This window comes from Ciona intestinalis, chromosome 11 (genome assembly GCF_000224145.3).
Source record: "Ciona intestinalis chromosome 11, KH, whole genome shotgun sequence".
In the NCBI taxonomy this organism is placed as follows: Eukaryota; Metazoa; Chordata; class Ascidiacea; order Phlebobranchia; family Cionidae; genus Ciona; species Ciona intestinalis.
In genome coordinates this window covers 3418021-3445139 of record NC_020176.2, presented here as the reverse complement: position 1 = coordinate 3445139, position 27119 = coordinate 3418021, and the positions used below count along the sequence as shown (strand labels likewise).

General features: G+C 36.0%; 3 protein-coding genes and 2 long non-coding RNA genes across 5 annotated transcripts in view; 3 read left to right on the top strand and 2 right to left on the bottom strand.

Annotated features, from left to right (window-relative positions):
* The first annotated feature begins 2552 nt into the window (after positions 1 to 2552).
* Positions 2553 to 7084, top strand: b4galt (beta-1,4-galactosyltransferase). The gene is given in 3 exon segments (NM_001032601.1): positions 2553 to 3385; positions 4728 to 4840; positions 5254 to 7084. Coding segments are annotated over 3 exon segments (1242 nt in total). The 5' UTR covers positions 2553 to 2587; the 3' UTR covers positions 5585 to 7084.
* A 3751-nt stretch (positions 7085 to 10835) lies between these two features.
* LOC108949914 lies at positions 10836 to 12200 on the top strand. The gene is made up of 4 exons (XR_001974949.2): positions 10836 to 10906; positions 11087 to 11153; positions 11234 to 11341; positions 11871 to 12200. It is a non-coding gene; the product is annotated as an uncharacterized LOC108949914 (long non-coding RNA).
* Positions 12201 to 13260: 1060 nt separating this feature from the next.
* LOC113474656 lies at positions 13261 to 15186 on the bottom strand. Its single transcript, XR_003396343.1, has 2 exons — positions 14681 to 15186; positions 13261 to 14078 (listed from the first exon to the last, which is right to left on the bottom strand). It is a non-coding gene; the product is annotated as an uncharacterized LOC113474656 (long non-coding RNA).
* A 1057-nt stretch (positions 15187 to 16243) lies between these two features.
* On the top strand, positions 16244 to 20314 carry LOC100184518 (uridine phosphorylase 2). Its single transcript, XM_002128496.3, has 8 exons — positions 16244 to 16448; positions 16969 to 17080; positions 17691 to 17812; positions 17882 to 17954; positions 18181 to 18251; positions 18518 to 18653; positions 19025 to 19174; positions 19578 to 20314. Exons 1-8 carry the CDS (start codon positions 16326 to 16328, stop codon positions 19724 to 19726), a joined length of 936 nt encoding a protein of 311 aa, XP_002128532.1. The 5' UTR covers positions 16244 to 16325; the 3' UTR covers positions 19727 to 20314.
* A 226-nt stretch (positions 20315 to 20540) lies between these two features.
* LOC100182201 (transient receptor potential cation channel subfamily M member 2-like) overlaps positions 20541 to 27119 on the bottom strand; it is a 23362-nt gene continuing 16783 nt past the window's right edge. Inside the window, exons 8-22 of the mRNA XM_026836787.1 lie at positions 26334 to 26477; positions 26004 to 26119; positions 25658 to 25787; positions 25243 to 25426; positions 24868 to 25021; positions 24457 to 24650; positions 24024 to 24156; positions 23524 to 23705; positions 23305 to 23406; positions 23005 to 23096; positions 22511 to 22701; positions 22145 to 22337; positions 21892 to 22029; positions 21480 to 21593; positions 20541 to 21241 (exon numbers count right to left, since the gene is read on the bottom strand). Of these exons, the coding sequence (XP_026692588.1) occupies positions 21125 to 21241; positions 21480 to 21593; positions 21892 to 22029; positions 22145 to 22337; positions 22511 to 22701; positions 23005 to 23096; positions 23305 to 23406; positions 23524 to 23705; positions 24024 to 24156; positions 24457 to 24650; positions 24868 to 25021; positions 25243 to 25426; positions 25658 to 25787; positions 26004 to 26119; positions 26334 to 26477 (2184 nt within the window). The 3' untranslated portion in view covers positions 20541 to 21124. The remainder of the gene's footprint in view (positions 21242 to 21479; positions 21594 to 21891; positions 22030 to 22144; positions 22338 to 22510; positions 22702 to 23004; positions 23097 to 23304; positions 23407 to 23523; positions 23706 to 24023; positions 24157 to 24456; positions 24651 to 24867; positions 25022 to 25242; positions 25427 to 25657; positions 25788 to 26003; positions 26120 to 26333; positions 26478 to 27119) is intronic.

The window sequence follows — 27119 nt, the reverse complement described above, 5'->3', positions numbered from 1 at the left end:
TTTAACAATATAGGTTTGCTTAATATGGATCACACATATGTTGCAATTCCAGGAAGTCGGGGATTTTCCTGACAGCTTTACAATTTTTTTACTAACAATTTTACGTTGTAAGAATGCCTATGCATTGTGTATATAGAGGACAGTAGGTTTTGAAACTGTTTACGACGCAAGTCTTACTATAAAGTCGGCTTCACACTTTTAAGAAATGATAAATGGACATGGCCATTTAAAGAATAGTGTGACCGTAGAACATTTGCAAGTTATAAAATATATTTTAAACTGTATTTTTATAATAGTGGCTTTAATAGAGTTTAAATGAAAATCTGTGTTAAGTTATATACAGTAATTGTAGATTGGGTAGTTTTGTCATGACTCATGTTCCTACTAAATGTAGTTTAGTTATACAGTCGATTATAAAATGGAAAAACAACTAGAAACAGTAGGTATCTAGGTATCAATATCAATTCCCCGTCAGATTATGAAAGAGAAATAAAAGAAATATGATCGCTTGGTAATCATAAGTTTTGGAAGTAATACTTGGCTAGGTCACAAGATTGAATCATATGCGTAAATATGTTATGACGTAATGTTTATATCAAAACATAACAACAATTAAGCTACTCCTAATATGCCTAGTTTAAGGGAGTTACTTTTGTAAATATATAGTAGGGTGGAGGAAGCTGGGACACCTTTTCATTCTATTTACTGGTCACATTTAGTAGTAAACATAGAATATTTAACGAATTATAAATCAATAACTTTACGTCTTCCATAGACCTTTGTTAATTGTTAAAAACAGGATTAGGACATTTAAATATTAGGTGATAAAGATGTCCCATCTTCCCCCAACCTACTATATACACAATTTGCGTGCAAAAAAACTTTAAAAATTTTATGTAAAAACTCTGTTTGATAAACCGTGACCTAAAGTGCATTACTTAACTGTTTTAAAAACTCGGTAATTCTTTTCTGCTAAAACGTGGTAAACAAACATTGGTTGACGAGAAATAAATGCTTATTTTGTCGGTTTTAAAGAAAGACCGAAATACTAGATTGTAATGTATAAGTACTGTGTGGTAAGATGTTAGCACAAACGATGTTTCGTAGTCGTGGTGCTACATTTACAGTTATTCCGTTAATTTTCTTTGTTTACTACCAAATGGGACGGGAAAGGAGAATAAAAACAGCATGTCCTATCTTACCCCACTCTATTACAGTATTGGTTAGACTAGAAGTTGTAAATAAAAAATAGATCATACCATTACAAATATAGCTAATAGCTATTCATAAAAGCAGATGTTGTCTTAAATACGTCCTTGTCGATAAGGAAACGAAACCGAAAGGTATGTGACGTCATTTCGTTTATATATCCGCTTTCCTCTGAGCTATACCACGCTAACGAACAATGCTTTTCAAACATCGATATTAATTCAATACTAATATCAGTTGTTAATAGTTAACGTTTCACGATAAGGGTTTACAGAACAGTTTTTGTATACCGAACGGAAACATGTGTGTAACCGAATATATTCTGCGAACTATGGTTCAATTCTCTTCACAAAGCGAGCCTACGCCCGATACGCACCGGTGATTTTGTGAATCAGTCTGCTCGTACTCGATTGATATGGCAACCTCTCCCGGTACAGCCCAGTTCGCAGTTACTGTAGTGAAGAGGCGGTAATGCCAGACTAAAGTTCAGACCAGTGTTATAGCGTTGTTGGATTTACTGTAATGTTGTAACGCTTGTTACACCTGTATGCTTGTGTTATAAAGAGTGCATAGATAGCTTTTGTTCCAAATCAAATAGTTGTACAGTATTGAAAAAGGTTTATGTAGACTTAAGTTAAGTCTTTTAACTAAAATATTGTAACGCATTGATGACTGTAAGCATATCTCAGACCGTGTTAATGTTCAATGAGTCATAGCTCTTGTTTGACAAGCCATGTTTAACTTACATACGTGTCAATCAGGATAACTGTATGCATATTTTCTGTGTTGTTTGTTAAAATTGTTTGACTTATGCGTTTATCTAGTTTTGTTTTAAGAGCTTCTCTGTCAATGCTAACAGCCAGTCAGTAACAGTGACTTGTTGCCTCGGGCCCAACTGTTAACAGTTAAACACACACTCTACTACGTGTGTAGAGAAGCCAGTCCAATGTTGCTCTTACGTGTATATGCTGGTGTGGGATCAGGAAATGACCAACCTATTCTGTTATGACACCAGACTAGTTTCTTGTTTTAATGTTATCACAGCTAGGGACAGCTGTTAGATATATTACCGTTAGAGGAAGTAGTTCTGTGCCGTCACATGTGCTTAATAGGATAAACTAGTCTTATTTCAGGGTAGTATTATTGAACTGATTGTAAACCTTATCTCGTGACGGGAATGACGTGACTGGTAGTTTTGGTGTGTGCACTATTAGTTTGGCGTCAGTTTTTGCGAGGTGTTAAATAATGAAAGCGGTATCGCCTGTTTCGTATAACTGTTTGTTAACCGGTTTAACTGTTTATTTTATTGATGCTTTTATTCGTAGGTGCTGCTAGCTTAATATTTCAGGAGCGGTCTATATTTTGTATACGTGGTTACATGTCACTCAGGCACCAATACAACAAAGGCCTGGTAAAACGGCGAACAAATTATGGGCTTAGAGCAAAATGGTTAACGCTCTGTCTAATTCTTTTTGCCATAGAACTGGTAATCGTATACTTTCGTATACACGACGTAATACTCGTCATTTCGTTACATCTCAACATCAAGTTGGATTGGATTCGTGGCCTCGAAACGAACTGCGAAGCCGTACCCGGTCACAATTCATTGAAAGACAGTCGGGCACTGTTAAATGGAGGCGAAAACGCGTCCCCTCTGCCATTTTGCCCCGAGATGCCTCCAAATCTCTTAGGAAAACAGGAGCTTGGGAACGAAGACGAGGACGTTAGCTTGGACGATCTAGTAAAAAACTACACGTTGGTTGAACCTGGTGGGCGGTTCAAACCGGCGCAATGTGTCCCTCGTCACAAGGTTGCGATTATCGTCCCGCACCGTAACCGTGAGAGACACCTACGGCAGTTTCTAAAAGCTATACACCCTGTTATGCAGCGGCAGCAAGCCGACTATGGTGTTTTCGTTGTTCACCAATCCGGCACCGGCACATTTAACAAAGCAAAGCTGTTAAATATCGGCTACACTGAAGCGCTGAAGCAGGATGATTATGATTGCTTCATCTTTCACGATGTCGACCTGCTCGCTGAGGACGACCGCAATCTGTACCGATGTGCCGAAGTACCCAGACATTTATCTGTTGGTATCGACAAATGGGATTACCAACTGCCATATGACGCACTGTTCGGTGGAGTTATTGCAATGACCAAAGACCAATTTGCCCAGGTTTGTATTACCGTTTACTATACAGTCATTTCATTCCAGGTAAAGTATTACTAAATATTCAGTGCCGGCCTGCTGCTGCAAATTGTTAAAAAATTCCAACGAAGTGAGACGTCAGTCACGCTGTAAGGTCCAGTGAGCAAGTTACATACTTTAACGAAACAAAATCCTGGCTGACTACGATCCAGCGGTTGCGCTTGCATTTTGTGGGCGCGGTTTTGATTTGGTCTGTGCGCACGACCGACACGCTTAAGTAGTTTACGTAAGATCTCGAAAACCTCACACCGAAACGAGTGTTTACTGCCTTTGTGTTTTCAACCGTGTAACGTGTGTTATATAAATACCAGTTATATCCCCATAGCTACGAAACAATATAACATACAATCCTATATATATATTTCGGCGTATTAAACCAACTTAGGAGTAAATTAAAAAATCTCTGGCTTGTATCGCTGTAGGAACTTCGCCAACAGAATATACCAGAATGTATCAAGCATTTAGCAGTTGCCCAGCATACTCATGACAACGCACAAAGCACGTAGTATGTTCATTTCCTGATACATTTTCGTATGTGTTTACCCTAACACCGGTAGACAGAATATTTCCTGTCAAAATACCTGCATTGTACATCGTCAGTGCAGTAAACAGACTCCACAATAATAAAGTGTTGATGAATATAAGAAAACACGGTACGCACGTTAAATTGCACTGATGATTTATCAATGCGGGGGTTCGAACTGTTTCCCCTACCTGTTTTCCTGGATAGTTTCTATAGTAACCCTAGACTATGAAGGTGTAGGGTTTCAAACATTCCCCGAAACTGGCGCGCACTACTTTGAACAATAGTATCATAGCAACCGTTGCCAATGGCACAGCAAAATATTGGATGTCTGCTTAGGCACATTACACCCCACGAACTAAAGGTGTTTGGTTTGGTTTTAAAAGGTATTGTTATCCTACGAATAGGTTGTACCTTTGGTCAACATTTCGTGCAGCCCTCTTTATTGTACGGCTATGATTTGACAAAAGTTCAATATGCAGCTTAACGGATATCAAATACCTGAACGCCTTCATTATATTATTTTTGCATATCCTTTATTGGCACTTTGCACTTTAGAATTGCGATTGTACTTTATGTTCGCTCAAATAAATAGACCTACCGTAACCAAAAAGCAAAGCAACGAAGCATACCGTTTCCTGCTATGCGTTAAATATTTCATGGTTCGAACAAAACAACAAAATAGCAGGCTCGGTACATTTCCATGTTCGGCTATTTTTACAATTCTGTTTATTTGCATATGCTGTTATAAAGCGGCCTCGTAACTTTAACTACTTTATGTATTAGGTCAACGGGTATTCGAACGAATACTGGGGATGGGGTGCAGAAGATGACGACATGTATGTGAGGATTCTGCATAGCTGTCTTGGTTTAGAAAGAGCACAATATGACGTTGCACGGTAATTTCTTTTCCTACACACACACACACATTATGAATATATATATATATATATATATATATATTAGCTCATTTAGTTGGCGTAAAACCCATTGACGCAATAACGCAACTCGTGCCAACACTCATTCATTTTCGCACTTCATCGTGTGTGTATGTCGTTTGTACAGTTGTACTGTATGAGCTGTATACTACGTGATAGAGTATACCGTTTAATTGAATTATTGTGAGCCTGGTATATACTCCGAATTAAAGGAACGGTAAGTGACGCGCGCACACACGTATTCTATTCCTACACACAACTATTCAACACACGCGCTCCCATGACGACTAATCCTACATTTCCACCGAGTTGGCCACGACCTGTACTGGCTTGCCTAATGTGTTCCACATCTCAATTGTTTCTTTATGTTCCAGGTATCGAATGGCCTACCATCCTTCGGACAAAAGCAACCGAGTAAATCCATATCGTTACACCTTACTAGTTGGCGCCGCCGAGCGACAGAGGCACGATGGATTAAACAACCTTCATTACAGCTTGGTAGAAAAAACACAGCTACCATTATACACAAACATATCCGCTGATGTAGGAAAACCACCGCTTAACCCTAAAACAGTAGGTTTCGGTACGGGTATTGACATCGTTGTGAGCATATCTCTACTCTTGCTTATGCTAACGATGACGTGTTGCACCTGCGTAAAATCCCGCTTGCCGCACGTCCTGTTGTGCCCACGAAGAATACCATAAGTGTTTTCCTATGAGTCAAACGTCGGTTCTTTGTAGCTAGTTAAATGTCCGAACTGTTTAAAAACTTTCTACTTTTTCGTAGATGCGCAGACATTCGATAGAAAACAGGTAGTTCCCTCTAAACGAGCAGGATTTTTTCCCTCGTTATATTTATTCTTCTTTACACCTGATATACATAAAACATATACTTTCCTATGCTGTCTGTAAAGCCATATATATAGCAAGAGAATATGAAAGGCGTTGAAAGTTCAAATGATAGGCTTGGCAGTAAATTACTTACCTAGCTACCTAGAATGAACTAGAGCCATGATTCCCTGCTTCAAATTCTATTTTTTTATAAACGGATCTATAATTCTCCTAATGAGTTACGAGTGGCGATTGAACCTTGTAACTTTTTCAAAACATTTATCGTGATTTGAAACCTAAGGGGTTTCTTCCTATATATTTGTATATATATATATACACGTGTACCAAAAACGCAAATCGCTGTTTCACTTATTTTCTTATTTGAAACCCCCTTTCATTTCACTCGTAACGAAGGCGATGTAACAGCATTAGGATAATCTTGTAACTTATTTTGTTGTACAATGTAATCGTTCGTTTATTCTCCATAATGTATGTAATCGTATTCGGTCGATTTTGTGGAATATTTTTCCAATATTTTTTTGAACAACTCGTAAAATGCACCTTTACCTATGTAGTGCATAAACATGTTACTCGTTCCATAACCCAGATTTTACGTATCAAGAAAAAGCGTTAAACGGATCATAGCTTCAGCATACTAAACGAATCGTTTGTGCCAATCTGTTATAGAATTCCTAATATTTTACGTCCATACCAACTCGCGTTCCTACCACGTTTTAACAAGAGCATTAAGCCCTTTCACATAACACGGTGTGTACCATCTCTCTTTTTACTCCCAACTTTTATTTTGTTGTTCCGGTAAATTGACATGAGTACTCATTCCTCGGTTTATTATTCTACACGTAATGATTCATAACTCTGTTTGCCTTTGTATCACAAACAAAGGCGCTGCTCGGCCCGACGGTTCTAAGCCAGGGCGTGCTTTATATTGCAACGAATGTTTGTGCCTTCGGCACACGTATATAAACAAACAGAGCGTCGTTCTTTGTTTTTCTTGCAAAACACGTTCGTTGAACGACGCTTTGCGTATAATCTTTTCCTCTTTATGTCAATTGAAATTTATAAAGCATGTTCGTAAATCTATTTCAACGTTGGCTATTTTCACAGTGACCGAATGAATCTGTTTTTTTTGTTCTTTTCAATTCCCCAAAATTTCAAAACACTAAAGCTGTTTCTATTTGTCATTTCAATGCAGCGGTCGACTCTACACCTCAAGGCATTTATGAAACTAAAATTTTTTGAAGGTATTGCAATTCGTTGCGATAACACCTGAATTTAATTGGAATTACACTTAATGCTAACATATTAACACTGTGAACTTACATCAAAGCTAATGATATAAAATGCTAAACCATATATACTACTTGTGTTTTTTTTTTGTACAGTGTAGCTTACTTCAGTTTAGTAAGAAAAATTTAAGATGAGGAAATTATTATGTTCTCAGTCAAAGCTAATGTGAGCCATGTGATATAGTACAAACCATTTAAAGTACCCCTAATGGTTTTACTTAAAACCAGTCAGAATAACATTGAGTTAGATTACTGTTTTTTTTTAATTCAAGCTCGCCCTAAAGGTGTGTAGTATTACAAAAACCTTTTAAAGATCAACGGTATTACTTAAAAATCGATTTTTACCAGAAAACTACTCCGAACAAAGCTGTCTGTGGGCTTAGGCCTGAAATTAGTACAGGGTGGGGATAGATGTGACACCTTTTCATTCTATTTTCTGGTCTTATGGTAGTAAACAAAGAACATTCAAGGAATTATAAAACCGTATGCACACGACACCCAAAGAAAATTGTTGATAACGATCAGCATATTTGGATATTAAAGGTGACCCATCTTATCCCACCCTAATATATATTGCATGTCACAAATCGCTACAAATGGCAAAACAAAGGCAGATTTAACACATACTTTCAGACAGTTCTGTAAATATTAGCATTTCAAAAATGTATACTAGGTATTGATAACTGTGTCTATAACATATTACGATATACTAAGCCGACTGTTGACATAGCCGTTACGTTTACGAAGAACGAGTTACCTATTAACTCTGGTAGCTCGTATTCAAGTTAACTGGTACCATGTTCCAATAAAAAAAAACAGCCTATTAATAAAGCAGGGCAAACGGCTGAACGTATACCGCACCAGCGGCGAGTTTTAAACTTTATTGCATACATAAAGAACAATCAAGATTATAGTAACTGTACGGTTCATCGATTGTCCAATAAAATATTAATTTTGTTGACATAACTAAAACCAGGCGGTGTTTTTAAAGTTATACTGCGGAACGAGAACCCCCATATTAATATACTACGTTGGCTATCCCGACAAAAATGCAGACAAGGTATAACATTTGTTTGTACAAAGATAAAACTGGAAAGTTAACGCTCACTTTCAAAGGACATTACTCACTAAACAAACTTCATCGTCATGTATCATATGATCAAACTATAAATAGAACTTACGTAAAAAAACTAAAATACTCATTCTGCGTGCGCAGTTGCCTAATTACTTTTTCTTGTTTTAGCAAAGCTGGGAAACGTTTTCTGGTTCGCTACTATAACTCAATGATTCTCAAAAAGTTGCTGTTAATTTCCATCTCTTCGCAAAGCTAAATTAGTATGAACTATATGTTATTGCAATCGAAGAGATACATATAAAAACATGCAGCGTCATCCCATTACTTTAGGCAACACTACCCGGAACTTTTAAAATATTGTAATTAAGTAAAACGTGTTTTGGCGGACCTGAGACTCTATTGGGCGAAAGAATAAAATATTCGATATAGTAGGGTGTGGAAGGTAGAACACCTTATTATTCTACTTTATCACGATCAGGATGTTTAGGTATTATGCTTACAGCAGGTGTCCCATCTCCCCCCAGTACCCTACTATATATTCTGTTCAAAAATGTCAGACTACATGTCAAACAGAAACACCGTCTTTTATCATATAAGGTTTATGAACCTTGGCTGTTACGGAAACTACCTATTTAAATTGTGATATCGAAAACAAACAGTTTTTATGTCCGACCAAGATGACGTTTCAATAAAACCAATCAAAAGAAGCAAACAAAACTTAAAACGAAAGTTGTCTTCGAGCGTATTAGCTATATTTATGTCTATATATATCGTTGAAAGATTAAAATTTATTAAAAAGGGGATTATGATTCGATAATATTTAAATTTAATGTTTTCATGGGCTATTTTATTTCGTCTCTTCGGTCACGATAACGAAGAACAAGAGAGTTGACAAAAAGCGAAAAGACAGGTAGTAACGGTAAAACAACAGTTGTTAAAACACGGTTGTTAATAAAAAAGAAAGAAATAATGTTTTGGATAAAAGGCGTGACCGTTACACCCTAATTTTTTTTATATAGAGAGCTGTGAATGTTTTGCATAACATACAGAAATTACAAATTATATGTATTGGTCAAATGAAATAAACATTTAGTTGGAAAAATACAAAACTCTGTAAGAATTGTGATGCGTCCTTGGTATTCATTTGTATTACAGCACAGCCAACGCAAAGTTATACACTGCCCCATTACAAAATTCTTTTAAGCGCTCGATCAATATATATTGTGTTACAGTGTAAGGTCTGGAATCCTTATGGATAGAAACAACGACTTGAATATAGAAACTATTGCTGTTTCCCAACATGTAGCGGACTAATAGCTAATTCAAACCAACGAACGATCGAGTTGGCCTGCTGAAAAACGAATCTCTAGGGACATCTTGCGATCACATTTGTTCGTGAAAGATTCCTGAAAGGTAACAGAAAAACATTTTTGGTTGTTGCAATTTCCTAAAGCACAGAACACGACGAGACACATACAACCTCTTTTTGAGGCAAAGCACTGTACGTGAATTGAAGACATGTTATCTGCACTACCTGTTAGCCTATTGTTCAGCGGCAATGTATAAAGCGTATTATGATAAATCAAAGTAACAAGAAGTATAATGCGGTGGGGCGAGATGTGACACCTTTTCATTTTATTTTCTCCTCCCATTTAGTAGTGAACAAAGAACATTCAAAGAATTATAAAAACCGTATCGTCACGACTCCAATAAACCGTTGTTAATTGTTTAAAATACGATCAGAATGTTCGGATATTATGTGCTAAAGGTGTCCCATCTTCTCCCACCCTACTATATGTAATAACACAAGTTCATGATCTATTTTACCATTTATCAATTCCTGTGAAATAAATGTATGTTTGTATATAGTTTTGTAACTTATGTATTGTGCATCATGTGAGCGAATTAATCACCAGTACAATATATTGTGACTCGCGAAAATTTCGCACAAGTCGCAGGAGTGGCGTTTAATAATTATTGCTGTAATCTTCACAATCCGCTGTTACTATAAATAGATTGTAGTGTTACCTGATGTTAAGTGAATACGAATACCTATTAAATCCCAGCACGAAACTCGAAAACTCTTTTTGTGCAATGGCAACACTGGGCGCTTAAAATTCGCACGAAATTCATTTTGCTCTTTTTACCGAATTCTTAGACTTCCTCCCAGCAATTAACCAATCAGCTTTCAGCTTTTCATTTTGCTCTTGAGAGTTTGGGGCACGGTTTGTTCTTTTGGTTTGCCACGTTTTGGAACCAACGTTAAGAGGTTGGAAGTTGAAATGGAGTTGAAGTACAACTCGGTTATGATAAGGGCTTGCGATTGAATGTGCAATGTATGAGAAATATAGTGCATTTATTTATTGTATTATTATCAACGATCTGGTTTTACAGCTGGCTATTTTAAAAGTAATTCTCTGAAAGTTTGAGTTATTTAATTCACGATGAAGCAATACAAACAAAATTCTCTTGTGCAAATTACATCAACGTTATCTCGCTCCGAATAAAGATGCCTCGAGTGACACGCCGGCCCCGTTGCTTTGGATTGGCAACGTTAAAAGCGAGTTTGTATTTTTATTATGTAACCGAGTATTCTTACTTTGTCGCTACTGGTTTCTAGTTTCAACAAGTTAGCCTTTTTATATAATATAGCATATTTGACACAAATTCACACTAAAGTATATATGGTGATTTTATGAATGAGAATTCGTTTTCATTCTTTTAACCGATTATGTTATTACAGCAATCCCAATACACAAGGAGAAAAACGACATATTTACAAGTTCGTTACCGCACAGTTGACCTGCAGAACCGGTAAGTGCAAATATATTGACAACCGTAAAATGTGCGTGTGTATTATACAATGACTGTGTGGTCCTGCAGAGAGGCATGCAGAGGAACCGGAGACGTAGGCCGGTATTGGCCCATTTCCCCCAACATTAAGCTGTATTAACATGTACACGAATTATATTAACGCAAGTTTTATCATTGCAGAGTTTTGTTCGATGCAAGGTCATTTGAAATGCACCATGGAACCAACGCATGTGATCCACGTTAAGTGGTAAGTAACTTCTATATAGATATTACTACTTGCGATAACGAAATCCTGAATTTGTGTTAATTTGGAGTTTTTCGTCACAGATATGACGTCCCAGTACAAATGGCGTCACCCAGCTGGTGCTATGAGAAAATAATGATTGCAAATGTTGCCCGAAACAAAAGAACTGCCGGAGAAAGAAGCGACCGAAGGTATATACCACGTTGTTTTATTGGGCTAACTTTTATCTCGCTAGTTACAAAATATCTTAAACGGTAAAATGGTAAAAGGCGTGTTGGTTTCAACATTTGTTTATTTATTGTTGCTTGTTAACATTATATTTTTTATTGTAATTTGTTAACAAATATAGAGTAGGGTGGGGGAAAATGGGACACCTTTTCATTCCATTTTCTCGTCCCATTTGGTAGTAAACAAAAATCATTCTAAGAATTCTAAAACCGTATCCTCACACCTCCCATAGACCGTTATTAATTGTTTAAAAGGCGGTTAGGATATTTGGATATTTTGTGCTAAAAGTGTCCCATCTCCCCCCACCCTACTATACATCATAACATTAAACGATATTAGCATAAGCATGCATCAAGACAAGATTAGAAAAAAATTTTTTTATGTTAATGTATTTAATAATTGTCATGGTTCATATTTGTGCTTTAATTTTGATATGCTCATAGTCAAATAGTAAAATAACCAACGATCATCTGACGTGTATTATTTCTACAGAAAGGAGATAAGACAGAACGAAAACCTCAAGAACGAAGATGGAGCCATAGCATACCAAGACTAAGATTTATTCTTAGTCGATGTAAATACTAACTTATGTGAGCTGTAGCATAAAATGTCCCTTATACTTATTGAATGCTTGTTTTAAAATTGAATGTTTATGTGGTACACGGTGTGTTGTGGGGTGGGGAAGTATACGGAGATCCAAATATTAAAAGTCCACCTTTGTACACGTTAGTAATGTAACGTGGTTGGGAATCTTGGGTCTTATTTCTTCATATGTGTATGTGTGGTAAACAACCTGCATAAGAACGGTGCGCGCAGGTCAGATTTCCCAACTTTAACCAAAACTCTTGGTGTCACTTATCAGCAAGGCCGGCAGTCGGCATCAGATAGATAGAAGTGACATCGCTATAACTAGGGATCGCTGTTAGGAAGTTTAAGTTAGAACTGGGACACTGCACCAGGTCGATACAACACGTGTCATTGCACCCAGGCCTATACAGCAGCTTGTCTTGGTTTGCGTAAACCATATTCCAACACGCCGGTTGGTTAAAAGTCCGGTCAGCGAAAGCTGGTGGGTTCCAACTGCAAAACAATTAGGCGCCAAACATGCGACTAGGGTAGGGATAAAACAAATACTAAAAATGTTAGCCCCCTGTTAAGCCCCCTAAAACCACTAACCAAATTAATATTTTTTCAGGTGTCGGTTTATGTTGTCATTCCTTTTTTGAATCGACAACAGGCGCGAAAATGCGACGCTGTTGCGGCGGATAAAAGTGATTCCTAAGATCACTCGGTTCGATCATTCTTGTGTTAAAGCAAGATATAGTTAGCTCCCAAATCCGTTCTTATGCAGTTTCCCCACTTTGTAAAAAAAACTAGTTATTGCGACGCGTTGCGACGGTTCCTATTATTTATTATTATTGCGACGCGTTGCGGCGGTTCCTATTATTTATTATTATTATATTGGCCCATAGAGAATGCTTGTATTGTTATGTGCTTATTGTATGGGGTGGGGTATGGTGGTGTTGGGGGATTGTGGTGTATGTATTGATACACACTTACACTATACACGAAACGAACTGTCATTCTGATAAATCCATGGTATGGGCATTTCAAAATAGATTAAATTTTAACTTTGAATTTAATGAATTAAACGTAATATATGTACAAGGGAATATTTATATTACCTATCCCTTAATCTAATATCGTCTACCATTGTTTGGGTCGTTTGAATGGGGTTGTCATTGCGGCGGATAAGAGGCTTGCATTGGGTGTCGGAGGTTTTTGCATACATGATGTTCGTACTAATCCTCAATCATTGGCAATTTTGCTTTTTTTCGCGTTCAGTACCGATTTTCACGTGAATTTTTGTCTCTTTTTTTCACACGCTGGCGATTTTCTTAATTTTACGTTGCGCGGAGCTCCATTTTTGTTTACGTGGTAATTTTTGCCTTTTTCGTCGTAATTTTTGTCTTTTTTTTTCTACAAAATTGCCAATGAAGGAGAATTAATTTCGTACAGTTGTTATGCGTGTTCGTAATCTCTATGCAACCTCTACTCCAATGATGTGGCAGTAACCCTGGGAGCCTGTCCGACTATTGGGTCTCATTCACCTGACTATATTGGGTCTCATTTACCTGACTATTGGGTCTTTTCTTATTTATCTGAGTATTGTTTTTTATAGTTAGCCTGTCCAGCCATGGTGACTCAGAATTTACAGTTCTACACTTTATTCATACTAATCACATATATATACAAAAAAAACAAAATGTGGTGCAAATGGTTAGGTGCTACAGCTCACCCCTTTTATATTTTTATCTTAAATCATATTGGATCAGCCAATACCAGATCAGAAGTGTGTGTCGTGTCAAATTTCTTGTGTCCTGCGTCCAATTTCTCACAGTACGCCTCTTAACGCGGTAAGCCACGTATAACGATGGCATGTTGGGAGGTGTAAGTTCAGTTTATAAGACGGTCAGTCTAGGCTGCAGTTCTTGGTTGTGTGTATTGTGCGTATGTTTGTGGTCGCTATTCGCGTTTCGAAAACCGTTGAGTGGCGTCGATCGCTACCTAGCGTGCCTTGATCCTCTAACCCAGAAGATCAGGGTCCAGGTATAACTAGGGCTACTGGCGAGAGGTCCTGGTAAAAAAACCTCAACGACCACAAGCGAAGCAGCCTCCTGGGCGTGGTTGGAATCTTCGCTGTAAAATGAATAAACAAACGTTTAATATTATAAGTAAATGTACATTTCAGTAAAGACTTTATTGTACCATTTTGTTTGCTATATACATTATTAATATCATAGCTTGGTAATGACTCCCCATATGGCACAATAAATGTTTGTGCCAATAAATGTCGTGTACCGAAAGAGCTATTTGTTTGTAATATTAAGTTATGTCGTTAGAAGCAACACTAGCGAAATATTAATGCTAAATTCTGTTGCCATTGCCATAAGCGTGATGCAATATACGAATTCACTCCCTCGATATACAAATCATTACCTTTATTATTATCAACCAAAAAATTGTTAATGTTTTTATACCAGCAGGAGCCAGTTTATTAAGTTTTAAAAATCTCTCCACATTATGTAATTGATCGCCAAACGTACCCACTTGACACAATGTACCTCCAAACATTTTATAAACTTTACTAAATCAATATATTCAATGTGTAAAATGAAAAGAAATTACAAAATGAAATGGGATTATACATAAAACTGCAATTATTTAGAGTACAGAATTTCAAATAACGGAATTAAATTATAAAATAAACAAAAACCTTATTTAAAAATAAACATATAAACCTTGTTGTTGATGTCGTATCTCTACTTATTTCTGGAACCTGAAAAGATGACAGCTTTGTTCTTGTCGGGGGCAACAAAAAGACTTGTGGATCGTATAGATTGGACAATTGTTTTAACACGCCGAGAAAAATAGAATTCTCATTTAGGAATCACAAAATAAAACAACATCGTTTTTATACTGACGTAGTAGCACAATCCGCAAGCAACTTTTATTTAGGAGACTGTTATTGCTTAATTTATGAGTTACAAATGGGTAGAAATTTTATGTTGATCACAATATACCAATATACATTCTTTGGTTAAAATAAACTTTTCATCATCGGTAAATACAACTAACATTAATATGGGGAGACACCAATGTAATCGGTCCGAACCTGTTTGCTCGAATGCAAAAAAAAGGGTCAAACACCTTTAAGCGAAAACAATACATTCATAATTTTTAAAATCCGCTCCTGACAGTGTCCCATCTTTCCCCACCCTATTATATTGACCACATAAAAACACTTACGTACATGTCCAAAGACACAAACACTCTTTAACGAATGTTAGCAACTAACACCAATCTGGTATTTAATTTCGTGTCTTTACGTACATACTATATACAAGCATAGTTTGACATGATGCTGATGTGTTATCACCGTTTTTTTAAAATAAAACCGATACGTCAGACATCAGATTCTAGCCTGCTGCGTCATGAACAGGAAATCATGACAAAGTATACGCTTATGACATAGTAAATAGGCCTCTACTACAGTCTACAGCAGCCTGTTTTGTTTTCCGAGCCCAACAAATATACTTAGGCCACAGAACATTATACAACCAGCAATCAAATACATTGTACTGAAACTCTTGGCAGTGAAGACCGATTCAGACGGAATCAGAATACGTAGAAGTTTTGCCGCAAGTTTTGAACAGACATTTAAACAAATGGCGGGAACAACTGTGACGTTATCAGTGTGACTTCGTACAGCTGCTTGCTATACTCTGTTTGTCGAGTGTGTCTCATTTATGTTTGCTTTTAGCCTCCAGTGTAAATGAACCCACAAAGAATGACCTTACTTAGATAGCAAAGTCGCCGCATTTCAGAAGTAAGCATGTGGTTACCGCGCCCGCTTATCCCTGCTCGCTTATTGGTTCGCTGCAGCAATAGAACGTAGTTGGAAACTGAATAATTTCCGCTTGTTTGGTACGGTTTGTATATGCGTTGCTACGCAATGAAACAGATTGGTTTTAGTTGTAAAGGCATCGTTCAAAGAGTAGCGTTAACTGTTAACATATGCTAAGTTGGAAACAGATTGGTTTTAGTTGTAAAGGCATCGTTCAAAGAGTAGCGTTAACTGTTAACATATGCTAAGTTGGTTTTACAGTGCAAAGTGATTGTACCTTTCAATGTACTGTTGTTTTAACGCTAAACAGGTAAAGCGTAGGCCTACTTATAACATGCGCAGTAAACTAGAAAACAAGCAAGGTAGAACGCATAGAATAGAATAGAAGGTAGAACGCAGCAAACGCAGACTGAAAGTCGTCAGTGATACTTACATACATTCCATCTTGTTTCGAAAGGTATTTTACCAGGTTTTGTAAAATATCGTTTCATACAAGACTATTTTTTTTTAAGTTTCTGAAGGTCGTTAGAACGTTCATTATGATGGCTGGATGTAATTCAACGTTTCGGTTAGCTAATCCCCACCTCTCGGATAAGGAAACGCTCTATCACCTTGGAATTTCAACTGATGATAATTTACAACAGCGTTTCGGCGACGTTAAGGTACATATTTGTACACATGTATATAATACAGTAATGTGAGGTAAGATGAAAACAGCACATCATGTGGTATAATACGTTGGCTATAATAAACATAGCATATTTACAGAATTATATAACCGTAGCGCCGCGCTCGAAATAGAAAAAAAAAAACAATCAGGAAACAGTGTTTTACCAATAAAAGCGCTACTTCTGAATCTTGAGAATACGGTTGTACAGTATAGTGGGGGAAGATGGGACACCTTTTCATTCTATTTTATCATTCCATTTGGTAGTAAACAAAGAATATTCGAAGAATTATAAAACCGTATTCTCACGACTTCCATAAGCCGTTGTTTATTGTTTAAAACTTGATCAGGATATTTGAATATTAGGTGCTAAAGGTGTCCCATCTTTCCCCACAGTACTATATAATTCTGTAAATATTCTATCTTTCTACGTGGGCCATCTTACACCAACTTATCATATACCGTAAAACATAAGCAAATAAAGTTTCGCGCAAAATTACTGAACCTTTTCACAGTATGTTTGCCTGGGAGGCAAAAACAAACGAATGGAAAATTTCGCGAACTTGTTATATCGTGATCTTGGCTATCCAGACAATAGCGAGGTAGATGACGCATCTAAACCTAAAGGTTGGTCACCTCATATAACTTTTTATTAGTAGAATGGGGGAAGATGGGATACCTTTCATTCTATTTTTTCGTCCTATTCGGTCGTAAACAAAGATTATTCAAAGAATTATGAAACCGTATCCTCACAACTCCAATATGCCGTTGTTAATTGTTTAAAACACGATCAGGATATTTAGATATTATGTGCTAAAACTGTCCCATCTCCCCCCCGCCCTACTATAGCAGTCGTACACTGTATAAATAGTGAGTAAGAAAAATGCAAAAAAACATATTTACGTTGTTGCAATGATAATGGTAAAACGATTTAAATGAACGTGTCTTGGTTATCCCCGCGCGGTTATAGCATACAGTTATAACACGGTTATTTTATTTCATACATCTGGTACCCTTTTACATCTTACCGCGTAGGTAACTTTATGTGGATTTTTAGTTTTTTTGGAATTAATGACAATTAAAACAACCCATTAGTGACCACTGGGTTGGAGAAACGATCAATTGTCGATAAGTTTCTTGTCCAATGACAGCATGCACATACGCAACAATTGTACGATTTCAACTGGACTTTCGCGCGTTTTAATAGCAGTTTTTTTAAAGTGTATTTGTAACACAGAGGAAAGAAAATTGGTCGATATAACTGGATCCGCCGGTAGATATTCTATGTTTAAAGTTGGTCCCGTTTTATCTGCAAACCACGGAATTGGACCAGCGTCCCTTTCTGTTGTTTTACATGAGGTGAGAAAATATTGTTTTTAAAAAAATGATAATATTTACACCAACTTTTTGATGGCACCATTTTTACAGTTGCTGAAGCTGATCCACTTCTCACACTGCAGTGACGTGTCGTTTATAAGGATTGGAACTTCAGGGGGCTTGGGTTGGTACACCTAATGTAGCAGAGTAATTATACATTATTTTTCTTAATATAGTAGGGTGGAGTGACATGGGACATTTTATTCAATATTTTCGTCCCGTTAGGTAGATAACAAAGGATGTTCACAGAATTATATAACCGTGGTTCGATCAAACCAGAAGAATTTTTGTAATATTATTATCTTGTCTTACTCCACAGTACTATACATTATTGTCCCACACGTTAACAGGGTTAGATCCGGGAACAGTCGTAATAACAGACACAGCCTACAACGGTTTATTGCAGCCTCATCATGCACAGGTACTTTGTAAATACTTAAAAAGTCAATGCACTTGACATTGCTATTTTATTACCATTTTTATTGTCGCGTTTGGTTGACAAAGCTGTTATATTTAAATTAAATTCTTTGCGTTTGTTTGACGTAGTTGACATGTGGTGGGGTGGGGCGAGATGGGACACGTTTAGCACATAATATCCAAATTTCCTGATCGTAATTTAACTACCAAACATGATAGCGAAGTTGTGGAGAAATTTTACAAGTTTAAATCCAAAATGTCTTCTTACAGGTGGCATGTGGAAAAGAAATTCACTACCCGAGTTTTACCAACCCAGATTTAAGAAACGGTTTGCTAAAGTGTGCCCTGACCGTTACAAATCAATGTGTTATAGGAAACACTTTATCCGCAAACGACTTTTATGAAGGTATGTATATATGCTATGACCGGTGTAGCTTACGCCGATTAAGTTGACTTTTAATAACGTTTATTCGTATTTGCCTATAGGCTATGTACATAAAACGAATACAATATACACAGCACGTCTACGAAAGTTGTTTAACATCTTTCGGTTACCAATCTAGGCTCATATCAGTAATAAAAAAGCCAGTCGACAAAATTAATAAAAAGTAATACATATGGTATTGTTAGGTAAGATGATGACTCCAAGTCATGAGACTCTTAAACACCAGCGTTTTTAATTGTAAAAACACGATTAGGAAATATTGAAAAATAAGCGCTACCGGTATCCATCTTACCCAGCAGTACAAAACTGCATGTGACTTATGTTACATACAGAGCAAGCGAGATTGGACGGTGCGGTTTGCAGCTTCAGCGAAGAAGAAAAAAATGCATTTATTCGAAGAGCCCATGACGAATGTGGAGTTAAAAATATGGAAATGGAAAGTACATGTTTTACAGCAATGTGTTTAAGAGCGGGTGTGAAATGTAAGTAAACATGGTGTGCATATATGTAACTTACTTTATCCACCGCTGCTACTATTGTATAGGACTGTAGGCGTATGTGTCATTGGGCAAGACACTTACGGCAATTTCTCCAACCCTGTGGTCACTATAATAGGTTGTCTAAATAGTCGGCATACATAAAAAAAAGATTTTCCATTTATCCTCTTGTGGTAAAAAAAGTCTAACCACTAGTGCCACGGTGCCGGAAATTAACGCGTATGATTACCATGAAATGACAGTCGTTATAATACGTGGCAACTCGTAAGTGGGTACGATGTGTATATATCCGTGTTATAACGACCGTCGTTTTTCTGTCACACGAGGATATGGCAAGTTACACTCATTCATTTACCTAGCTTCCTTTTAAACATCGTTTTTAACACAGGTGGCGTCATTTGCGTAGCCTTGGTTGATCGTTTAGTGAGGGACAACGTCACAGGCGTCAAAGGAACAGGAGTGGGAACAGACAACAAGCTAAAGGAGTGGGAGTTATTGCCACAAGTTATATGCGCTAAGTACATCAAGGAAAATTAAGATGATTAAAAAAAGTAGTGTTTTGTGGTCTTTTTACACAGGGCAAACGGTAAAAGTATAAGTTTCACAAAAGATTACAGGAATGGAATAAATATTTGTATATTTTTGTTAGACAAAAATTGTTGCGTGGTGTATAGCGTGTAGGGTTTAGTATATTCACTATATATGTATTGTTATGCTTTGTGTATTCGCTTTGCAGAAAATAAAATATAATTCTATGGGGTAAGATGGATACCGTTAGCACATAATATCCAATATTTGTGAATCGGGTTTTGAACTATTAACAACGCTTTTTTTGAGTCGTGAAGATACTGTTATATAATTCTGTAAATCTTACCCCAACGCGATGTACAAATTACAAGCAAAACTGTATAGTGAACCACTGGTGTAATTATAAAATACCGCTGTAATTTTGAAATCATATTTCCTGTATACTGCATACACAAGTAGCTAAATATGGCTTGCTTACCAAATAACTATTTTTTTCTTTCTGATATTTCAATTTTTTGATACTTTTAAATTTACACGTATATGCAAAAACTATCACAAATTATTTCACACTGCTATAAATAAAATTATTCAACTGTAGAAAAAAGTTGTTTTATTTAGGGCGATTTTTAAACATGGATAATTAGGATAAATTAGAATCTAAATACACAAGCTAATATATTGAAGTCTACAGTGCATATTATATACGAATTTACAAGAGTGCAAAAAGTCAATATGAAACAAGTCATGTTTTCTTGGGCGTACAATAAAAATGAAAACACTTTTATTTAAAGGTATATGGAAATACTTTATGCAATTTTTTGAATGGAAAACAAATGCAATAGAATTATTTCAGCCGGACACCACTTAAACAACCTAAATATCGAGATATATAAACTAATGATGTAGCAGGTTTTAAAGTACGAAACATACAACATATATAAGAATACAAGTAATTTTGCATTAAAATACCATTTACAGTAGGCATAATCACTGATTGTAAACAGTAGCATGTTTCACTTGATTAAAAAATACATTTTCACCAACAATAATAATGATATTTGCATAAAAGTTTGAATAAATGAAAATAATCGAAAAAAACTTGAATAGAAAATAGTTCAAAAATGCATTAAAATTTGATTAGAAACAAGCACCAATAGTAGTATCATAATAGATTGCAGTAAGACAGACATAGTAAGCACATAATATCCAATATTTCCTAATCATGTTTTAGTATTAATAACAGTTTTAAAGTTGTGACGATATGGTTATACATTCGTTGTTTACTACCAAATGGGACGATAAAAGAAATAATAAAGATGGATCATCTTACCCCAACTGATTAGAAACTTAAATTTTAAAGTTCTATTGCTAAACTTAATAATGTGGCTATATGACAAAACATCCCACTTAAAAATGGGCGTTGTGTTTTTTTGCAACTGCTTCAAGGAATTGAAAATGAGAAGCGAAAAGTTTTGTAGATTGGTCAATTCGTCGCCATTGTACACCCGTTGTCTCCTCACCTGGCTGTTAAAATATATTTTTGTAAGTTTGGTCTAGTTTTCAAAGAATTCAAATTTTTAAAAAACTTTTAAAAAAGTAATATATTTTTTGGAGAAAATTAAAATTATTATGTTTATAACCTACGATTTAAGTAATTAGGTTTAGAAAAATAATAAAAAATAGTAAAAAACTGTTCTCAAAATTTAGCCTGTTAGTAATTAAATGAAGGAAAAAAAAACTTTTTCTGAAAACTGAGACTCACATGCAGCATGACTTTCCCAAATGCCGAACCGTCGTTATCATGAAAGTTGAACGCACGAGTTTCAATCCAAGCCACATCTGTGTTACGATGGTCATCACTGTAACCTTTGTACACCTGCATATATATAGAATGTTAATAGCTCGCCACAGTGATCAACATGTTATGATTTTTAAATTGTCAGTCATATAAAAAGAAACAAAAATTAAAAAATAATTTGCCAACAAAGTTACATACATGGTAATTCCTAAGCAGGCACGAGGTGCATGAAACAAAACAGCAAGTAATAACAAGTGTCGTTGCCCAAACAAGAGGACAAATAAGTTAAATTCATTCATTCAGGTCAAGATGTATAATATGAGATTTTTGGGCCCGATTCAAACGTTAAATATATTCGAATAATATACTCTCATACCTCAACACCAGAGTTAAACAGTTTCTGGATAAGAAAAGACGTTTCTGTCCGTTCGGCATCATCTATATCAATGAGAACTTCTTCGGTGAATTCTCGTTTCAAAGTTTCGGTTACATACTCGCCTGGGTCGACCATGCCCTAATTTGGGGTAAAAATGATTACATCACAATAGTATATACAAAATGAAACTTTATAATAAAAAATTGCAACGCAGGAGAAATAAAGCTATTTTTACTACGTGCACATTACTTACCCCTGGTATCGCCCATTCACCCGTGTCCTTCCTGCAGATTGCAACAAACTCTAACACTGGTTTCCCACGAATAATTATAACATTTCCATGTTCGTCTCGTTCCCACCGTGTAACTATGGGGTCGGCTGCGTGGTTGGGGCCGTAACGACCCAGAAGACCCCTACCAGTTAACCCAGTCCGACCACGAGGGTTTCTGTTTATAATAAGCCTCGTCATTTTTTAAAAAAGTTAAATTTAATATTAAGTTATAACAATTTACTTAACAAACTAGAACAAAAATATGAAAAATTAATAAAAATTTAATAAATTATAACATTTTAATCAATGAAAAAGAACACAGAAAAATTAATAAAACTTTTTACTCACCGTGGCAATCCAGACACTACGTCATAATTCCCCATGTAACTTTTTCTGTCAACGTTTCGTTTTTTATCGTATTCGTTAAACGGGAATGCAATCATTGCATTTGAACCTTCCACATGAGGATCCGCCCATGAAGGTTGAATTGCCACACTTGGTGCCGTGTAGTGGGGTGGCTTGTAATCAGGGAATGAAACCTGTCGTATAGAGGTGAAGTTTGTAGTTAGGTTTATTGATGAAAAACACAAAATCACTGGGACAGGAACAAAAGACACATAATTGGGTAGGGACACAGCTTATTTTTTATGTATGGCTGATAATTTGGACAAATTTTGGAGCAATTGCGGTTAAGATTCTTGCCCAAGCCACATACCACAATGGTAGCAGCAACGAGGCCTGAACCTTTTACCTCTGGGTTAGAGACGTGCACTAACCACTTTGCCAGACTCTAGTTATAACCAGACCTGCTTTATAGACAAGAATAAATAAGTGAAACTTACATTCCAAGGCACCATATCATCAGGAACCACAAAACGTTGAATACTGCTGTCGGGATACGCAGCAGTTCGTGACTTTATGTGTAATGGAGGTTCTAAGGGAGAAAAATTTACATAAATATGTTCATATTTACGTGATTTTAAAATTAGTTACAACCAAATGTATAAAACAGAACACTTGTGTAATAACGATTGTCGTTTTCCGGCCACACAAGGATAAAGTTATTTACATCTATTCATTCAGTCGGCGGTTTAGATTTGTTAAATTTAAGTTGTTGTTTATTACTTAAAGTGAAGACTTACCATCTGAAGGTGGTTTAACAGCAGGAGTAGAACTTTTTGAAATACTTTTCCTTGATTTTTCTGCTTGGTTACTTTTTGGAGCGCTTTGTGGCTGCTGTTGAACTGTGGCAGTTTAAAAAATATGTAGTGAAATGATAAAAAAAATATAATTTTTTTTTTTTCCTAAAACCCAACAAAAAAGCATAAAATTAATAATCTAAAAGATAAAAACAGACTAACCAGGCAATATATTGGTGTGGTCGGCCTTCGATGGTTTTACATGGAGAGCTGATGCTATTAATTCCAACAGATGCGTTTGTTGAGATAGATTGGTTTCAAGCATGTTTACTTTACGTGTTAGTTTGTCGTGGGAGCTGAGTTGGTTTTGAACAAGATCAACTGTGGTTGTGAGCGCCTCTAACCTGGAGATGAATGTAACTTGTTTTATTCTTCTGGGATTGGAAAATCAGTCGTTATTACATGAGTGTTCTGTTTCATACACCTCGTGCCCGCTTATGGGTTACGGAGCATGTACTTTTGTGGGTAATTGTATTTTTGTAATAGTTCCTCCTTTGGCCAGGCAATTAGTGAGAATTGCTCTAACCCAGTGGTCTCTAAACGGGTTGTAACATTTTATACTATGGATTAATGGGCCAACTCTGGCAAACTCGGACCCATGGTTTGCCATGCTGTAAAACCACAACTACATACAATAGTAGCACCAGTTGCAAAACAATTACTTTTCACTTATTCCAGATATCTTGCTTTCAATGCTCAGGTTTTCTTTGTTTTTTACATCATTTAAAAACACTGAACTGTTCCACTGCAACCAAATAATGAGATTTTTTTCATCTTCTTCAAATAAGTCAACAACTGTAGGAAGAAAGTTTAAATAAAAATAAATAAATAAATAAATGTAACTTATTTATCCTCGTGGGGGGGCAATGACAGTCGTTATAACACAGGTGTTGTGTTTAATACACCTCGTGCCTGGTTAAAATGTCATACATTCGAATCCAGCCGTGTCACAACATTGGACCTCCCCATATACAAAAAAAAACTACAATCTATAAAAAATCTGATAAAAACAGGACTTCACCCTTAGAATATAGGAACAAACTACTTTATAAAATAAAAAAATAGAATAAAACTAGGAAAAATACAACTACACACCAAATGGGTTGCTTTTATCTTTTTGTTTCTTCCTATCACAGCCACGGACACAATATAAAATCAATTGTCTGCCATACGACAAGATGCTGAATGGAGTTACAATGGAAGAACGCTGGTAATAAACCTCCAACAATTCATATCTCTGATATTTATACAAACTGTCTGTTTTTTCAACCAGGTCTTCAAATGTGTAGCTGAAATAAAAATTAATTTTGTTATTAAAAAAAAATAATTAAATAAAAAAATAATAGATTTTATTATTTTTAAAATACAAACAATTTATTTTAAATATAAATAAAAACTAAAACCTATTTTCTTATTTTTATGACAAACTGTTGCCCAGAGTTTAAGGTATTGAACCACAATGTCAAAAAACTGTAAACAGTGAACAAAAGTTATAATACAATGTACCTGAACATAGCAATAAGTAGATTAAGTAGCAGTACACTTGCAAGTAACATATAAACTGCTGATAGTAAAGGTACAACCCAGTTAATGGAGGGACATCTACGTTGACCTGCAGCTATCAGTGTTGCGTTGTTACTACATGTAAACTCATCTGCACCTGTTAAAAATAGATGGGTTTTCAATGAATAAATGTAACTTGGCGAAAAACAACTGTATGTTTTATACAAGCGTGCCGGCTTATGTGGTACCACATATTATGTCATCGTAAAGATGATCTTTGATTTTTTGGGGTGTTTTTAAAGACTTCAGACATCGTTGTAAGTGTCTTGCCCAAGAACCTATATGCCCACAATGCAGTGACGAACATAATACGCTTACTTGGGTCGTAGTGGATTTCCGATAAAAATAATTCGCCATAAATTTGCCAGTATGGTTTGCTCAATACACCAACTATGGCGGTTCCGAAATTTGTTTCGTTTGGATACAAAATAGCTTGACTTGCAACTCCATATGAAACCAGGAATATGATTAAAATGAACAAGAAGAACAGCATGTCCTTTATCTGTAAAACGTAAAAAAAAAAATTTTATAAAAAATAAAAATGTTTAAGTTTCGCAAAACTGTTCAGGGAATGTAACAGCTTTAAAAGATTTTTTATCATTTTAAAGTTTTTTTTAAAACTGTTTTTCAATATTTAGAATATATGGTTTTCAAAGCTTAGTTATATATCTATGCTTAATATCTTGTAAGTAACACATTACTTATTTACTTCTGTTTTTTCCCAGCATCTTACCATTTTTCCAACCATAATTAGTTTTGGTCCAAGAGCTTCATAAACTAGAAATATGTTCAAAATTCTCCAGCAATAAACCATGAAGGAAATTGCAAGTAATGTGCGTGACGCTTCTACTTCTGTTTGGAACCTTAAAAAATAAAACAAAATTATAAAAAGTGTTTAAAAATATACAAAATATTGATAAAAAGAAAGCGGAGAAAATTTACTGAAAAATTTGCATAATTTATTCAACCCAGTGGTCACTAGTTGTCCAAACTGTCAGAAATACTGAGAAAAAATACATTAACACACAATCACTAACAAAAAAAGGTGTCCCATCTCCCCATCCTACTATATAGCTTACCTTAGTCCAATCCCAATAAAAAACAAGGCAATAGCGACCACATCAAGTTTATTCCAAGGATCGGCAAACCAGCTGCTTATTTTCCCCATTATGTGTTTGCTGTCTCTTTGCAACACCTACAAATAAAACAAGCACAATCACCACATGCAAACAAAACAAAGATCATCTTATCTCAACTACTATATGGGCTTACCCTAACGCACCATATGTTCCATGTTACCCCAACCCACTGAACGGATCATCTTGCCCGACCTACCATACAAACCATGTTACCCCAACCAACTATACGTATCATCTTACCCCAACCTATAACATAATATAATGTCTTACCTCATATACTTCATCCACCACTAAGACGCACACCCACGCCCATAACACAAACTCTTGCACCGATATATTGCTAAGTGAAAAATCGGCAGCAGATTGAGGGTAAAAGTTGAAGAGAATAACATAAGCAAATAGAAGCAAGTACACCTGAAATTAAGCACAAATTTAAACATAAAGTTTCAAAATTTAAAATGTAGAAATACAAATGCATAAAAAGTGGGTTATTTTATGTGACAGGGGTCTTACAGTGTGGCAAGCTTTTAGTTGTTCATAGTCACTGCCCTAACCAAAGGCTACGTATCCAATCGTTATTTTTGTATAAAATAAGTTACGTGTAAAAGATTGCAAGTTACCAGGTAGGAAAGTACGTGAAGCCAGAATGTGACCACTGGGGCGCGATAGAACTGCACGAGTTTCCGACGCCATGTTGATTTCGTTTTTCCTGAAAATATATTGTGTTATTGTATTTTGTGTCATTCTGATAAACTTAACATACAGGGCTGTGTCTTGGTTTGGTGATGGTATCATAACTGAATACTACAGGGTTTATTGCTCGACACTGATATTCATATGTGTCAAGTGTCCTTTAGCAAGATACTTAAGGACATTGCTTCAACCAAGTAGTAACTAATAGATTATAGCAGCATATATGTTGGGGTATCCTATTCTATTCTAACCGATATGAATACATTAAAACTTATATAGTTGAGAAATTTCAAACAGTTTAAAACCTTTGTTATCTTTCTTGAGCAATCCGTTGTTTGGAACTTCTGAGTTGACAGATTCTAA

What these genes read in the sequence shown, in the direction of transcription:
- LOC100184518 (XM_002128496.3), top strand. Translation starts at nt 16,326, where the DNA reads ATGATGGCTGGATGTAATTCAACGTTTCGGTTAGCTAATCCCCACCTC. An exon ending in CGCAAACGACTTTTATGAAG is followed by an intron (nt 18,654 to 19,024) that starts GTATGTATATAT and finishes TGTTACATACAG; the next exon opens with AGCAAGCGAGATTGGACGGT. An exon ending in TTTAAGAGCGGGTGTGAAAT is followed by an intron (nt 19,175 to 19,577) that starts GTAAGTAAACAT and finishes TTTTTAACACAG; the next exon opens with GTGGCGTCATTTGCGTAGCC.